This window comes from Eretmochelys imbricata, chromosome 2 (genome assembly GCF_965152235.1).
Source record: "Eretmochelys imbricata isolate rEreImb1 chromosome 2, rEreImb1.hap1, whole genome shotgun sequence".
NCBI classification, from domain to species: Eukaryota; Metazoa; Chordata; order Testudines; family Cheloniidae; genus Eretmochelys; species Eretmochelys imbricata.
In genome coordinates, this window is record NC_135573.1 from 201,602,515 (window position 1) to 201,619,402 (window position 16,888).

Genomic DNA, 16,888 nt, shown 5'->3' on the forward strand with positions numbered 1-16,888 from the left:
CTGCAGAGCCTCCTTTACAAGTTTCCACCCTTTCCCGTACTGGCGAAGTCGGTTCAGAAAACAAAATGAGGATGGGCGACAGTGATGCTGATAGCTCCCCATTGGTCGAGGAGACTGGCTCCCAGAACAGATAGAGCTGATATTGGAGCCCCACTGGAAACAGGACATCCTCTTTGAAGGTCCTTTTCAACTGGACACAAAGCAGCTTCAGCTAAGCCTGAATATTGAGAGGGAACCACTAGTGACTAGAAGGTCTTAGTCTGTCCTTCATAGTCATTAAGACATTGCTTTCATCTAGGAGAATATATATACTAAAAGTGTATTCCTCTATCTGGTCCAGATTCAACAACTGGTGCCAGGAGCACGGTGCAAACCCCAAAAATCTGTAATTCCAAACATTCTGGACTTTCTCCAAGAAGGCATAGACAAATGCCTTCAGCCCAGTTATTTGTCAGGTGTCTGTTAGTAGCATGCAATTGCAGGATCCTCTGGCTCCCTGGCAAACAATCCAGATCTAGCGAGATTCCTTCAAGCAGTCCAAAGTTAGATCATCAAATCAAACCACTCTTCCCAAAATGGGACCCTCCGCTAGTTCTGAAGGTTCTGACAAGTCATCTCTTTGAGCCTCTGACTTCAGTGTTGGCCTATTTATCCATTAAGATTTGTTTCTTAGTAGCTGTCATGTCCACCAAGCAGGTGTCTGAGCTGGCAGCCTTATCTAGGAAGGAGCCTTACTGCAAGATCCATGAGGACAAGGTGGTGCTCAGGACACCAGAATCCTTTCTTCCTAAGGTAAATTCCTCCCTCCACACTTCTGAAGAGGATATATTTCCTTCGTCTGTCCAAAACCATAACATCCAACTGAAAAGGAGTGGCACACCTTAGAAGTCAGAAGTGTGTTGAAACTCTCTCTAAGGTGTACAGAATCCAGAAGATCAGGCTCCCTGGTCATATCCTTTTGCCTGAAATGCCAGGGAATCAGAACTTCCAAGTTCTCTGTTGCTAGGTGGACTATATATTGTGGAAGTTTACAGATCATTAGAGGCTCCTGTCCCAGAAGGGTCAAGGCATGCTCCAGGAGATCCTGAGCAACCTCATAAATGGAACAAGCAAGTGTGTCGCCATTGGAAATTTGCAAAGTGGCCACTTGGTCTACAGGTAACACTTTCTTTAAGCACAAGATTGATCTTCTGCAGAGGACCTGCAGGAAGGTGCTACAGTTGCTGGCCCAGAGATAAGCGAGCTCACAGAAAAAGGGGAGTGTTTCTTTTCTGACAAACTTTTCCTTCATAACCTTCCCTATATCTGTTCGCCCACTTGTACTAGATACCCAGAATTGGGGGAGATGCTGGGCTGCAGAATAGGAAATTTCCTTTTTTATTTTTTTCCTGCTAGCAGTCTCTCCCACAATTCTATCCTCCCTGGATGGCTCATGAGTCAGGCGTCAGGTATTAAGTGGAATCATTATCATGTGACTGTCTTCCTTCGTCTAATGTGTATAGTCATCTTATCTCTGGAATATTTGTTCACGATGTTATGCAAATTTTACAGCTTGGTAATAACTCATCTGGCTAAAGGCAGGAGTGGGGGTGTGACTAGACCATGTCATGCCAAAACACTGGATCTGTCTCTGTGAGCTGCAGAGAGGGGAAAGCAACCCAGATGTCCAGAATTGAGGGCTATGCTGCTAGCAGAAAGGAAATTATGTATACGTTTTCCATTCCTATGCATGAAGCAGGTAGGACTCACCGCAGGCAAGAGTCTGAACCTGGCCCTACCCTCTGCTCTGTTGCATCATTTCCAAAATTACCCAGACGATTCGCTAGGCTGGTCCTGAAAGGCACCTGCTTGCTCACTGGCTTATCTACTAAGTTAAGTGCAGTGTAGATGTTTGGGTTTGGGCTGGAGCCTACACCACCACTAAACAGTCCCTTAACCCGAGCTCCCTGAGCCTGAGTCACCTGGCATGGGCCAACTGTGGGTTTTCAATAGCAGTATAGACATAACCCAAAGTGCTGACAGAGCTACAACTTAAACACAGTGGCAGACCACATGTCACATAGGGACAAGGCTAATTAGTTCCAACTCCCAACAGTGTGATGGTTTCGCTTTTACACTCTTTTGGAAGTTACGCCTGTGTTTGAGCTTGGACTAGTGCAGTGCTGCACTTTATCTAGGACTGCCTAAGAAAGTCAGCCATAATCTGCAGCTTGCACAGAGCCCAGCAGAAGGATTGTACCTACCACCATCTGCTTCTTCACAGGTGGTGTCCAAATGGAAGAGAATTAAAATCCAAAAATTAGGTACTCTAGTATCTAGACAAGGGAATTCATGGCACACACATCAAAAGCCAGGAGCTAATGAAGATAGCAAATGGCTCTTTTGAGGGCAAAAACTATCATGAACCACACAAGAGCAGATACCCAAATAAAAATAATATAGACTGTCAACTTTACTAAACAGCTAAAGCCAATAAAGATTTATTCAAACCATTACAGGCACTTGTAACATGAATGTTTCAGCTCGAATAGTGCATATACTGTATTTGCAGACTTATTGGAATTTTCATTGCTCTTCGTAAAGAAGGGCCCAATTCTGCAGACTTTACACTTCAAATGAATTCATTGGCCTGCAGTGTTAACTTTAGAGCAGCTACCCACAGTGCAACTGGCAGATAAATGAATTGCATAGCTGGGCCTTGCAAATCTCTGTTCAATACAAGAAAATATAAATTGCTTCAGTGTGTTTTTTTAAATGTGAGAACTAATAAAATGTCTTCAGAGCAGTCATCTATTGAAATAAGAGACCAAAATAATTAGATTTTTATATATATATGTGTATATATATATATATAATTTAAAACTATTCTGTACCAGTACAATATATTAATTTTACAAATGTAAAATTTATCAACTGTTAAAGCATTTGCAAAACCACACATCCTACTGTAGCTTTATTGCACAATATCTATGAAAATATTAATTTTTAAATTAGAAAACAAATGCTTTCAATATAGAAGAGACAATCTGATTTAAAGACAGTAAGAAAATCTACTAAGAAAATAACAAACTTTCACAGGATACCAAGCTCAACAGGTGCATCTGTAGGCCCAGTTTACAATACAGTTTATAGTCAGTACTGGATGCTTTAATACAATTCTTGTATTGTACCTTTATAGTTATAAATCTAAATGTAATTCAGACTGGTTTCAGATATTAAGCATTGAGGCAATTCTAATGTTAACATTTTGAATACCTTTAGTACCACAATAACTACTTCCAACTAATTTCTGGCATCTACTTGTTGAATAGAATTGTGATTTAACACTGCACAGGTATTTTGAAAGAATATGTTCCGTCACAACTCAGTTATTTTCAACTTGATAACTACTGCACTTTGCCATGTAACATCTGTACATATAAAAACACCAAGTTAAAGTTGAGCCTTCATAAAACCAGTTTATAAATTTCAATTATAAAATTAATGTCAAGTGACAATTTCTTTTTTGGACTGTATTAATTTCTCTCTCTATTAGAAAGGTAAGAGTACCTCCTATATGTAGTGTAAGCAGTAGTACACAGAAGTGCTTGATTTGATACTTATGATGTATTAACATGAGCTGTGTAACTTTTTAAATATACTCCTGGGTCTAAATATTCTAAATATCATTTTAATTAATAAAATGTTTACAGCGGAACTTAGTAGAAAATCCAGTTTAGGCAAATACATAAACTAGAGGCTGTGATATGGTAACATTTTGGTATGTACTTAAGCAACAGTCTTCATGATCTGTGTTGGGAACTCTAAAGAATGTATCAATTAAAAGACCAGGAAATGGGATAGTTCAATGAAGTACATCAAAAACATATCCCTACTAAAGTAAAGTATGTGACTATAGTATATGCCTACCACAGTTTTTGAGTTATTTGGGGAACTTATGTCCTGCATAAGCAAAGTCAATATGATTTTTTTGTTTAAATAGTGGTTATGAAATCACAAGTTATTTGCAGGTAGATATTTATCAAAAACAAAATCCATAGAAAAGTTTGCATCTATATAGGATTTTTTCCTAAAGATTCAAAGCAATTCCTTTCCAGAATAAGTTGCTTTTCTCTCTCATAGCGTCTCAACTAGCTGACTGCTTCTTTTAAAAAATAATATAAAGGACTCTACAATGAAACGTAGAGACAAAACATATTTCAGTGCCTCTTAAATTGTAATTTTCCCTTAATGTTTTGTTTTTACTGGAAAAAAATAAAACTTCTTCAAATATATACTGCATTAGATAAGCTAAAACATTCATTGCATGGGAATTTCTGATTCCAAATCCCCAAACATGTGCAAATTCCCATATGAAAGTTTTGGGGATATCCAATAAAAAGCCTATTCTTGATCATACTGCAAATATGTATGCAAAAGAAATTTTAAAGTAATGTTAAATACATTATAAAGCTTCATTTTAATAAAATAAACATTTTCTGTAACTTCAGTATAATACATGTTTGCAAAACTAAAAGGGCTTTTAAAAGTGCTAGTTAAAATACACAGAGGTTTTTTGAACATACATGTGTTAAGTCCCAAATCTACATGAAGGTGAATAGCATACTGTGCCTATAAGTTAGGCACACTGATTGGTTGAAAGAAACAACTGTCACTTGTCAATTAATCCAGCTTCTTTAATTTTCGTGTAGAAGAATTTCTCCAATATATTGGCACATTTGTAGTATTCACTCTCAGGGGGGTTGTACTCTCTGCAATTTGTAAAGACCCGTTGCAAGTCTGCCATGAATAATTTCTTAGACACGTAGTACCTATTCTTGAGTCGTTCACTCATGGTTTTCAGATCTGTACAGGAAAAAAAACATTAGCAATCTGATTCCTATAATACTAAAGACACATACAGTGCTTGGGATACGCAATCTTTGCCATCAGCTCATTTCTTCAATGGAAAATTACTAGTTCTTAATTACTTTTATTCCCTTAGGGCCTGATCCTGCTCTCATTGAAGTCAATAGCAAAGCTGAACAGGAGTGCAGGATCAAGCCCTGCGTCACATAAGCATCTTTTCCACTAACAATGAATGCAATTCTGCAGCGCCTAAAATGTCTCAATGTATAGGTTAAGGCATACTTGCTGTTCTCCTGATACTCTTCTTTGTCTCTGTAAGGCCCTGATCCTATAAGGCGTTGAGTCTCCTCAACCTCAGAAGTTGAGCTCACCACCTTGAAGGATGAGGCCCTACAGTATGTGAATAAAAAGTTCAAACTGTCATGTAATTTCTAGGTATCTGCATTAACAAAACCAGCATCAGGTTAATCAACATAAGCCATTCAGTTTGAATACAGCAAAGAATGCACCTCTCTCTATTACATATGGTAAGTAAAAGTGCATAGAAGTAATATACTGTGCCCAGAGCTAATCACTAATGCTATTTTATATTTTAGTGAAGAGGAAAATCAAGTAAAATGTACAGCGTTTTTATGAAACAAGATTTCTGTTTTTCAGCAATCTAAGCAAGTGCATTTTACTGTCTACTGTTCAGCAGCTTTGAAACAAAGTGACGAAAGTCCTCCACTATTTTTGCTCACAAAACGTCAATGAACTCAACACACATCTAGACCTTACAATCCATAGTTCAACACCAAGGTCTTGTTAAAACCTCGTTTCTATTTTGGAGGTGCTAGTACTGGATATAAAAATTCGGAGGTAGTGACGTGCTTGCTGTGTGCATTGGTCTAACCATATAGCCAGAATGCTTTTCCAGTTCACAGCTATATCATAGCAGTGCTGGAGTGCAGGCTCTAGAAACATGAAAGAAAAAAAATTAATATTTTAATAAAATATCTAATCAGTGCACCAGAAAAATCTTACTCATTGCCAAGGACCATGCATAATCCACTGCTCGCAGTGGAGATGCTGGCACATTCCCTGTAAAGCCATGAGATCCCTAAAGAAGAATGCACAGCCTCACAAATGACATCCATGTCTCAGTTACAGTGGAGTGATAGTATCAGACCCTGCAGAAATAAAGATACTACGAGCTTTTTTCCACCGGTCCTTCTGCCTTTGATCTGCAAAAAAGAGGACACTCCAGTCAAGAGACACGCCCTACGTGAATTATGACTAATGTGAAATTCTTTCAGAAAAGAAGAATGGGTATGCTGAGTACCCACAAATAGCCTGGAAATCTTAGCTGCATAATTCTGCCATTTGCTAGTCTTGTTGCACAGCATTCTACAAAAGCAACAGCTAACAGACACTCATGCTTCCACCTATGAATAGCAATGAAGCAAAAAAACCTCAGTAACAACTACTATAAAGGCAAAGGCTTATCCACTTCCTGTCATTTTGTACCTCCAACAACCTGGAGCACTGCATTTATCTAACATCTAACAACTGTGAGCTTTCTGTCCTACTTACACCTGTGCTCTTTTTTGGGGCCAGGGCTTGAGATCCTGACAAAGTTTTCACAAAGACAAGCTCCTACTGTCTTTAGCAGAATGTAACTCAACCATACATGTAAGTAAACTATTTTATTGTCTCTCTGACAGTAATCCAGCGACACTTTAGTCTCCATTTTTACCAGTTTTTTTCATTAAATGAGTAAATGTGATCAAAAATTATTAATTAATGGACATCGTCCATATATTAAAAATGGGTAAAGTCATTAAAACACTGGTTCTTTATCTGAGTATACAGTCAACATTTTCATCCCAATTCCTCAGAGGTTTTTTTCCTCCCAATTAGATATAACAATATTTGTACAGTCTGCATATAACACACACAAAGCAACCACTGAGCTATGATTTCATGTCTCTCTTTCTGGAGCAATCCACAAATAACTAAAGCACACATCAGTTTAGGGAGACGTTTCAAATATTGCTAAACTTGATTTGTAAACTCCTTGATTTGTATGTTTTATTTAGTTGAACATAATGAAATATCCACCCAAATAAAACATACAAATCAATGAGAGAGAGAGAGAGAGAGAGAGAGAGAGGAATAAAAATTGCTGACACAGACTGCCTGGCTGTGAAAGAATCTCCGCTGAATCTCTGTTTTAATTTTTATGAAACGCATTATTAAATCAATGGCATAAACGTCTTTAGATTGTAGAAAAAAATTAATGCAGACATATGTGAACAATACACACACACCTACACAAATTAGGTGTATCTTTCAGATTTCGGTCAAATTGCTATTTGGGCCACAGTTCTGCCTATGTCAAAACAGAGCTGCATAGCATTTTTAAGTGCCAGCTAGATCCCCAAAGGCCCTTAAATCTAGTTTGTGAAGGAAGACTATGAATGTTATTGGCAGTGGGGAAAATTCCAGTAGGATGATGTCAGACCTCAGCTTTCTGCTACTGGAATCACTTTCTTAGTGGCAAATGTAGTGTAGGGAAAAAGAGAAAAACAGCCACTAGAATGTGTAAGTCACTGATTCTACAAGCCAAAGCCACTGCCAAAAGTAATAAAACATTTTATGTAAATCAATTCTACCAGTGACCCCAAATTTACAAGCTGATACAGCGCACAATAAGTAGGAATATGCAAAAATGTAACACGAAAGTATGCCAATATGTTCGTTACACCAAATTGAGGACATTTCAGCATGTAAACGGGTAAGTGACGGTGGGAAGAGAACTGAAGCGTGAAGGCAATGTGTTACCACTACAAGGGTTTGGAGCAATGTTAGGGCTCCTTTCTGGGCCTTGAATGAGGTACACATCTTTGGAGAAATGAAGGGAACACCATGTTTCTTATATGGAATATTGGCAGCACTGAACCTTGAGTTCACAAAAACTAGGAATTGTGTAGTATATGCCAGCTGTATACAAGTCAAGCCCTTCCCACCCTGGACACTCAGACCTTGTCAGACAAAAGTTGAACAGATTTTTCAGTAAATGTGTTTAGAAACAGATTTAGTCAGATTAGTGCAATCCACCTTCTGAGGGCATTCTTAAATCAGATTAAGAGTACCTTGTATCGATTTAGCTAAAGTTGATTGCTTGCTGACATTAGCTTAGTTTATGTCTATGTTTAAACCATTACAGCAACACCTGCAGCACTGCTGTGTAGCCACTCACTACAGCAAACGGTGGGGTTCTCCTATCACTCTTGTTAATCCACTTCCCCAAGAGGCGGCAGCTGGGTGAAGGAAAGAATTCTTCAGTTGACCTAGCGCTGTCTATATTGGGAGTTAGGTAGGCTTAACTACATTGCTCAGGGGTGTGGGTTTTTCACACCTGAGTGAAGTAGTTGGGTCGACTTAACTTTTTAGTGTGGATCTGGCCTAAGACAACATCTGACCCATTTAAGCCAATTTAAGAGGGTCTAACGCACGGCCTTGCACTGACGTAGCTAAATCTGCTTAAACTTATTTCGTTAAATCAGCACAACTTGTGTATGCAGGCCTGGCCACAGCACTGTGAAACGTAGTCCTCAAGCTAATATCATGTTCAGCTCATGTGGGGATGATTGGTACCTTTAGGATTCAGACTGATTTGGGGAAAAACATAAATGGTATTAATTCTACAAAGGATGCACATAGAAAAAGATTAACAGGTTGTACTAGTTTAACCAGAACACTCTTTTGTCATGAAATCAAACAGTATAATCTAGCTCCAACAGTGGTGTAGAGTCTTCCCATTCATCTGACAGGGACGTTATCATCAAACTTAGCTATGACCAGCAAAACTAGAAGTGTCTTCCATTTAGTCATGCACCCTGAACTACCACAGGTGAACAGGAAAAATCACATGAAATAAGGCAGCACCATTTAGAAATGATGAAGTTTAGAAAAATAAGTATCTGCAAAAGCACTCGGAATAACAGTGGAAACCAGATAAACCCAGGCTAGTTATCTATCTTTGGGACTACGTTCAGAGAAAGATCTGCCTTTGGACGTAGTCAGAAAACCTACGTCCAAACCAGAAAACCAACCCATAGAATGTGTTGCAATTTAGCCGTCACAGGAACTTTTAAAAAAGAGAACATTACTGTGAGTGTTTTACGTTTGATAACGCAAGGATGTAGAAATCTGGCAAAACACATTCATCCCACACAAGAAAAACACAAAGCTGAGGGCTGTTTATCTTTTATCATTGTTGATATGTTCAATCACATGATGATTTTTTTAAAGTGTCAGTATATTGGCAGTCAGAAGGAGGACAGTACAATGTGCAGGCTCACAAATCAAAAACTCTGAGCTTTCAGTTGTTTGGTGTTGGGAAGCTAAACTTATCTTCGCCTTAAAATGAAGGCTGACAGAGTTTGTTTATTTTATCCACAGCACGGGACATTTTAAAAAATGAAGGCTAATATTTAGATTTTGGGCTTGCCAATCCAGGCAGTAAGTGTACTTTACCATCATAAAACTGTTCCGAGTAAATGGTGGCCTAAACTCTGTGCACAAAGGAGGTTCATAATATTTAGCAATATGGCATTCATTTTCATCACTGGTAGAGAAGAGAAAATGAAATACCTTTGCTTTAAGAGGATACTGGAAGGTGATTATTATTTTATACAAACACATATATTTCCTATATGGAAAGGATTAGTTCAGTACAATAATCATTAAGCCAGACTGGTGGGTATGTTCCTAGTAACTAATCGAGGACACCACAGAAAAGCTAAGTATTGCCATCTCTACTCTTCAGAATGACCACACCACACCTTAAGCCTGTGGTGGCAGGGGCGTTGTCTGGCTTGCTGGGGGAAGCACTACACCTCTTTAAGGGCAGAGGCATGGACGTTGCTGCAGATTCAGAGCAGGTTAGCCTGGGCACGCGGACTCATCCCCCGCAGGTGACCAGAAGAGTGGGGCGTACATAGATGCAAGACAAGCAGGAAAAGCTCTCTTTTATCCGGACCAGGCAGAGCAGCACCCACCCTCCCAGCCATAAAAGTGGTGAAAGACCAAGTTTGGTCAGGATCTATTGTGGGCACTGCACTAAAGGCTCCTTTCTTGGGGTGGGGGTGTGGGTGGGGGAGATTGGAAAAGCAATTTTTCCTCACCACCAGATTGGCCAAGACAGAGTGTGTGTGGGGGGAGGGGGGTCACCTTCCCCACAGCACATTTGGGGGGTGGGGGTGGGTGCTTAGTTGAAGTGAGCATAGAACAGGAGTTTGGTTGTGATGTCGCAACTCATTCTGTAAGCCTGGGACGAATGCCCAGTGCATGTACTCTGCAGGGAGAGAACACAGTGATCAGATAAATGGTTTGGTAAAGGATTTGAAGGAGGTGTTTGTTAAAAGAGCAGAAACAGGAGTGGGGCAGAAGGGGAGGCACCTATGATTGGCACGACAGGGAGCCAACCAGTCCCCCCCTTGATAGCCCACTTTTACCCTCTGTCTGGCCCAACAGGGAGCAAACACTCCCACCCATTATATAGCCCACTTTAACCCTCATTCGAGGTGGGAGGATCTTAAGGACCCAGCAGCCAGTTGGCTGGGGACCAGGATGAAAAGTGGCGGGGCTGATGGAAGCCCTCCCCCGACCCTATGCAGACACTGAAATGGTCATAGAGTTACCTGCACTGTACACTTTTATCTGGCGGGTGCACCCAGCCAGTTGTTGTTAAAGTTGCAGCCTAAATGAAACCACATCCAGTGTCTCCTGTCCTTTCGGTATAGCCAAACAGAGGGCTTTCTTTGCCCTACAGACTGATTCACAGAGATACCAACAGTGGTCTCAATGAAGCTGTGTTCTGTTCTCTGATCACAAGAGAAAATGCCGTGACTTGAAGCAGTAAGAGAGGGAGGAATGATATTGTAAGGCAATGAATGCATAGTTTGATTCAGTTTTAGTTCTGTAGTGCCACAAAGCAAATAAGCATTAGTTTAGAACAGGATGGAATCACTATCTAGGACTGTAAAGCATAGCAGCCAAAGGCAATGTAAACATTCAATTTTTTTCTCATTAGCACTTGTGTTGCAATAGAAGGGCCATAAAAAACACACACCCTGATTTTCAAGTTCTCAAAATAAAAATGTTGTAAGACTGGTTATGATAATTAGCACGTCTGCTGAGCTTAAACTGAAACAAGCACTTGATTTAAATTTAAATTACAAGTTAAATGAGTGAGGAGGAGGGACGGACAGGAGGGCAGGACATAATTGGGGCCAAGTCAAGAGACCATCACTCTGTTGCCCCTCCTGCTGACCAGAGTGGGGAAGGAGGTGTGTGTGTGTGGGGGGGATATTTATACCCAGCCAGTCACAGAGAGGCCCTTTTTTATGCTGTTTGCGGTTTTTTGCCTTCCCCACAGCAGGTCTGGGACACAGTGGGGCAGAGGGGGTAGGTTATAATGTTGCAACTTGGTACACAAAACTTGCAGCAGATGTCCAGTGCAGGTAATCACTATGGAAGGGACACGGTTACTGGATAAAATGGACTGCAAAAGGATTTGAAGGAAAGCATCCCTTAAAGGAGCTGAGGAAGGGGGTTTGAGGCTCCTTCATCTTGCATAGTAGGGAGTTGACCTCCTTCCTTTCATAACTCCCTTTCACCTCAGGCGAGGGGAGAGGTCCCAGCAGCATGATGGCTGGGACCAGACTGGGTGTTATGTAGAAATGATTAAGGAAAGAATGAGGACTTGCGCTGTAGAATTTACTGCCAGCTACTCCCAGATATTTCAAATGAACAAAGTTTTGGCCTAATGGAACCACACCCATTGCCTCCTGTCTTTCTTCCAGCACAACTGGACAACAGGACCTAGGCTTCTAAGTCACTTAGGTGAGTCTGGAAATGTTGTCTCTGGGTTTTTTAACAAGTTAGATAAAAATACACAACAAAATATGCAATGACAAATTACCCTTCGTGTAAGATCATACCTCCAAAGGTTTCTTAACCCATACAGTCAGTTAAAAGGTGCTGGAACAGACCCAGTTTAAGAGGTTGCTGGGAGCCTCTCAGGTACTGTAATATTTTGTGCTTTCTTACAGGAGTACATAATATAGATGCTTCACTGAGGTTACGAACTATTCATACATTTCAACTGATAGCAATATATTTTTGCAACTGCTGAGTTGCAAACTATCGCACTGCAAGCAATACATTAGAAAACGTTTGTAATAAATCTTGATGACTATACTTGTCTCACATGTCTCCAGCTAGAGAGATCTGTAAGTTTATACTTTAAAAATGTTAATGGCATTACCCATGGGAAACCTTATAACTTCATAATATCCAGGAGCTTCTGTTCTCTTCACAGGTTCCATGAAGGGCCAAGCGCTTTGATGGCTCTTTGGTAAAGAAAAAAGTAAGGTATCTAATATGGAAACTCCATATTGGAAATCATTTCAAAATCTTTAAAGTAGGTAAACTAAAACTAATACCCACCTTCACCTGCTGCAGGATGGTTTTTAATGTGCTGTAAAGCTGATCTGGATCTTTGGGTTCTTTACTTGAAAGAAAATATTAACAAAGAAGATAAGCTTTATCTCTTATGTTCATTTTCTACAATGCTATACATTTCATAAGAGCAACTCACAAATTTACAACATTTTATCACTAATGGAAAAATAAGACCCAAGAGCTATTCTACAGCAGCTTCCTTATCTCCGTTTTGTGATAGATGGAAAGAAATATTTCAAAGTTACTCAGTTTAGAGACGTTTGTTCTCAAAGGATTCCCAAACTGCTTCATCATTATCCTTTGTCCAAGCAGTACTTACCCTCTGTCTTTTCCACTTGGTTTCCAGCCAGTCTCTCCTGCACACCAACAAAATTAAACATTACATGAGAACTACTTCAGGTTGAAAGTTAACATGAATCTAAAAAGTTAATAAAATTACAGTACTCCCTCAATAAAACGCTTTCTAAAGACTAATCCTAATAAAACTACAGCACTCTAGCTCCCACCCCATTTAATTTCCTACATACCACACATTCAAGTATACTGTAACATGCTCTACAAGGAATGCACTGGTTTTTAAAAATTCTTTACCATCTTTTATCATTGCATCTAGCCTCTTCTATGTAAAGAAAATAGAAGTAAAAATGATTCAACACAATAATTTCCTATGGACATAAAATATATTACACAGACAACTGAAAAAATAACTGGTTGTAGCTTTGTTGTGCCCTGATTCAAATCAGTATCTATTTAGCACAGGACTGTATTGTGGTCTAGAATTGTAGACATAAGATGGACTCAGAGGGAAAATGCCGATTGCACTGTGAAGCAAAACAAAGGGGGCAGAATTAAATAAATGTATGTAGAGAAGCACTACACTAGAATACCTTAGGGAAGTCTCTAAGCCAGAAGTGAACAATTGTACTAGAAACAGATCCAGCCTGTCTTATATCAGATTAATAGGATAATTGAATCCTGTTCAAAAGACAATACTTGGCAAATTCAAATTTCTCTAATCTTGGGCCTTGTCTGTTTTGATGTAGCTCCACATTAACAAAGGGAGGTTGATACATACTAATTCCAGGAATGCTTTCTATAGGAATCTGTCGTACTCCATCTTTGAAGCAGGAAAGGCCAGGATAGACTTTTCGAATCTGCGCTTGTTTCCTTTCAATCAGCTTTTTAATGATCTGTAATAATATTGCAGAGAAAAGTGGGGGACGACACAATTTTAGTTTTGAAAGTCAAGGAAAGTAGTTGACTGGCTCAAAGGCAAAGTGGTAGAACATTAAAGAAAACCATGGCAGTGAGAAACATAACAGGCCCCTGATCTCACAGAGTCCCACTGAAATCAGTGAGCATTTTGGGTGCACAAAGAATGCAGGATTGACCCCGTCAATAAATGTTTTACTAAATGAGAACACTGTTTATACTCCCAATTTTAGAAAAACCTGTTCCATTTCAAAATCTTAAACTGTGGAAGGTGCTTCTACGTTAATGAGCTGCCATTTTACTCATGTTTCCCCCCCAAGGAAGTCTAGATTGTGTCTAGACACAAATTCAGTTCAAAATCTGATGCATAAAAAGGTCAAGAGACTGCCCCAATCGGAAGATAAATTCTATTCTATTTTTTCCCCTTTGGTTATCTCAGTTCTAAGTAATTTGGTTTTCTGCTCTTGACGTACATTAAAATGCTTAACTACACTTTCTCTCTCAAACATGTCATGGTCAAGATGACTGCTTCCTGTTTAATTGTTCTTTTATACATTTAAGACACTTAATATTGGTTATTTACTTACCTTTTTAATTAGTTAGTGATCACAATATCTTTTAAATTACAATAGTTTTCTTTAATAGTTAATCTGGACATTTAAGTCATGTTAATTAGACTTCAAAGACAACAGGTCATCAAGGTGATTTGGGATTTTTCATTCCTCCCAGAACTATTGTTTTCTGTTTATTTACAGACTATGCCAGACAGCAGTGTGTTGGTTCACATTCAGAACCTTCTTCTTTGCAGCCACAGGAGTACAACCCAATTCTTTAAATGGAAGCTTAAATTCTGTACAAGCTGATAGAACTAGAAAAATCTGGATATGGAGCATTTCAATCTATTTCAAACTGAGACACTTCAAACTTCCTTTGAAACATTTTAAACAAAGGTGAGTAGTGAAAACCGCATAAAATAACTAAGCACCCAGACCTGTTGTAAAATTTTAAAAAGCACCTAAATGACTTAAGTGTTTAAGTCACCTTTGAAAATAGGCTTAAGGGTGATTAAGGGCTTGTGTACATACAAAAGTTGTATACTTTAACAATACTGGCATAGATAAAGTAGTACAATTCCTGTAGTATGGCTGCAATTATGCCGGTATGAAGGTGCTTATACCGAAACACTTAATTCCCATGTAGGAAGGGGAATAAGCTATACTGGCATAAGGCATCTTTATACCATTATAACTGTACCCACACCAGAGGTGTTCAAGCATAACTACTCTGGGGGGAAAAAAGATCACATCTCTAACAGAAATCGATACAAAATCTGTGTGCGGATCAGGTCGCTTTTGAAAATGTTATCCTTGGGCTGAATTTTTTGAGGTGGGAAAAAAGGATATAGCCTACAGATACCTAAATTGAGAAGAAATCTGAAATTTCATCTGGCTGCCTGATTAGCTCAAAAATATGTTTTGTAATACACAGCATATATGTCAAATTCAAGCTGCCCTGAGGTTCTGAAAGTTAGCTACTGTGCAGAAAAACTTTTTGCTCAAAAGGGCAAAATGTGAGAAAAATCTAAATAGATACAGGTAGTTCAATGTCACGAAATATACTACCACAATCAGATGGGATGACTATAGTTATCTACATCAGGGTGGATTTGATTTAAATCACTAGTCAGGAAGACTTTATTTAATCATGGATTTCTACATAAAAGTGCATTCTTGTTGATTGTTATAGCCTTAATACATATTCTTCACAGGTAGAGAAACTTCATTAAAATATTCCCAAACTGGGTCTCTTTTATGGCCTGCTGCCATTATAGGTGTCATAAATATAAAGGGAAGGGTAAACCCCTTTGAAATCCCTCCTGGCCAGGGGAAAGCTCCTCTCACCTGTAAAGGGTTAAGAAGCTAAAGGTAACCTCGCTGGCACCTGACCAAAATGACCAATGAGGAGACAAGATACTTTCAAAAGCTGGGAGGAGGGAGAGAAACAAAGGGTCTGTGTCTGTCTATATGCTGGTTTCTGCCGGGGATAGACCAGGAATGGAGTCTTAGAACTTTTAGTAAGTAATCTAGCTAGGTACGTGTTAGATTATGATTTCTTTAAATGGCTGAGAAAAGAACTGTGCTGAATAGAATAACTATTTCTGTCTGCGTATCTTTTTTGTAACTTAAGGTTTTGCCTAGAGGGGTTCTCTATGTTTTTGAATCTAATTACCCTGTAAGGTATCTACCATCCTGATTTTACAGGGGGGATTTCTTTATTTCTATTTACTTCTATTTTTATTAAAAGTCTTCTTGTAAGAAAACTGAATGCTTTGTCATTGTTCTCAGATCCAAGGGTTTGGGTCTGTGGTCACCTATGCAAATTGGTGAGGCTTTTTATCCAACATTTCCCAGGAAAGGCGGGGTGCAAGTGTTGGGAGGATTGTTCATTGTTCTTAAGATCCAAGGGTCTGGGTCTGTAGTCACCTAGGCAAATTGGTGAGGCTTTTTACCAAACCTTGTCCCAGAAGTGGGGTGCAAGGTTTTGGGAAGTATTTTGGGGGGAAAGACGCGTCCAAACAGCTCTTTCCCAGTAACCAGTATTAGTTTGGTGGTGGTAGTGGCCAATCCAAGGACAACGGGTGGAATATTTTGTACCTTGGGGAAGTTTTGACCTAAGCTGGTAAAGATAAGCTTAGGAGGTTTTTCATGCAGGTCCCCACATCTGTACCCTAGAGTTCAGCGTGGGGGAGGAACCTTGACAATAGGTTTTCCCTTCTGGTGAGAGAATGGTATGGTAGACCTCAAATCAGTGAAGGCTACACTCAGAAAGACCTCAAGATTTCTAGAATATGCTGCTCAAACAGTTTCACTTTTGTTTCTACTTCCAGTCCCTCCCTTCCCACATTTATCTCCAGACTTCTTCTCCTTGTCCAGATCTGTTCCGCCTCCAACAATCTTCTATTCATTGAACTTTTTGAAACTTTGCACTTTTAGAGAGAGGTAAGGGATTGACTCAGTGGTTGAGGTCTTATTTCTCACCACTATATATTAATTAATTAATTAATTTTAAAACATTTTTGCTGTGAACAAGCACGTTATCTCTGGAGACACAAATCCACAGTTTGAGAACTGCAAAACTAAGGATCTCTGATGGTATCTTCTAGACTGAGCACGGAGTCCCACTGGGTAGATAGAAAGATTAACCTAAATAATCTATACAGAAGCCCCTGGAACCCCATAAGATTGGGTCCCTAGTCCATTAACTATTAGAACACATTTACAAAACTTTTCTTAAACATTACATGAATATATTGTCT

The 16,888-nt window shown here is 39.3% G+C and overlaps 1 protein-coding gene across 1 annotated transcript in view; it reads right to left on the bottom strand.

Moving 5' to 3' along the window:
* Nucleotides 1–2,451: 2,451 nt before the first annotated feature.
* KAT2B (lysine acetyltransferase 2B) overlaps nt 2,452–16,888 on the bottom strand; it is a 69,727-nt gene continuing 55,290 nt past the window's right edge. The window contains exons 14-18 of the mRNA XM_077808739.1: nt 13,436–13,550; nt 12,680–12,716; nt 12,346–12,409; nt 12,164–12,248; nt 2,452–4,845 (exon numbers count right to left, since the gene is read on the bottom strand). Of these exons, the coding sequence (XP_077664865.1) occupies nt 4,652–4,845; nt 12,164–12,248; nt 12,346–12,409; nt 12,680–12,716; nt 13,436–13,550 (495 nt within the window). The 3' untranslated portion in view covers nt 2,452–4,651. The remainder of the gene's footprint in view (nt 4,846–12,163; nt 12,249–12,345; nt 12,410–12,679; nt 12,717–13,435; nt 13,551–16,888) is intronic.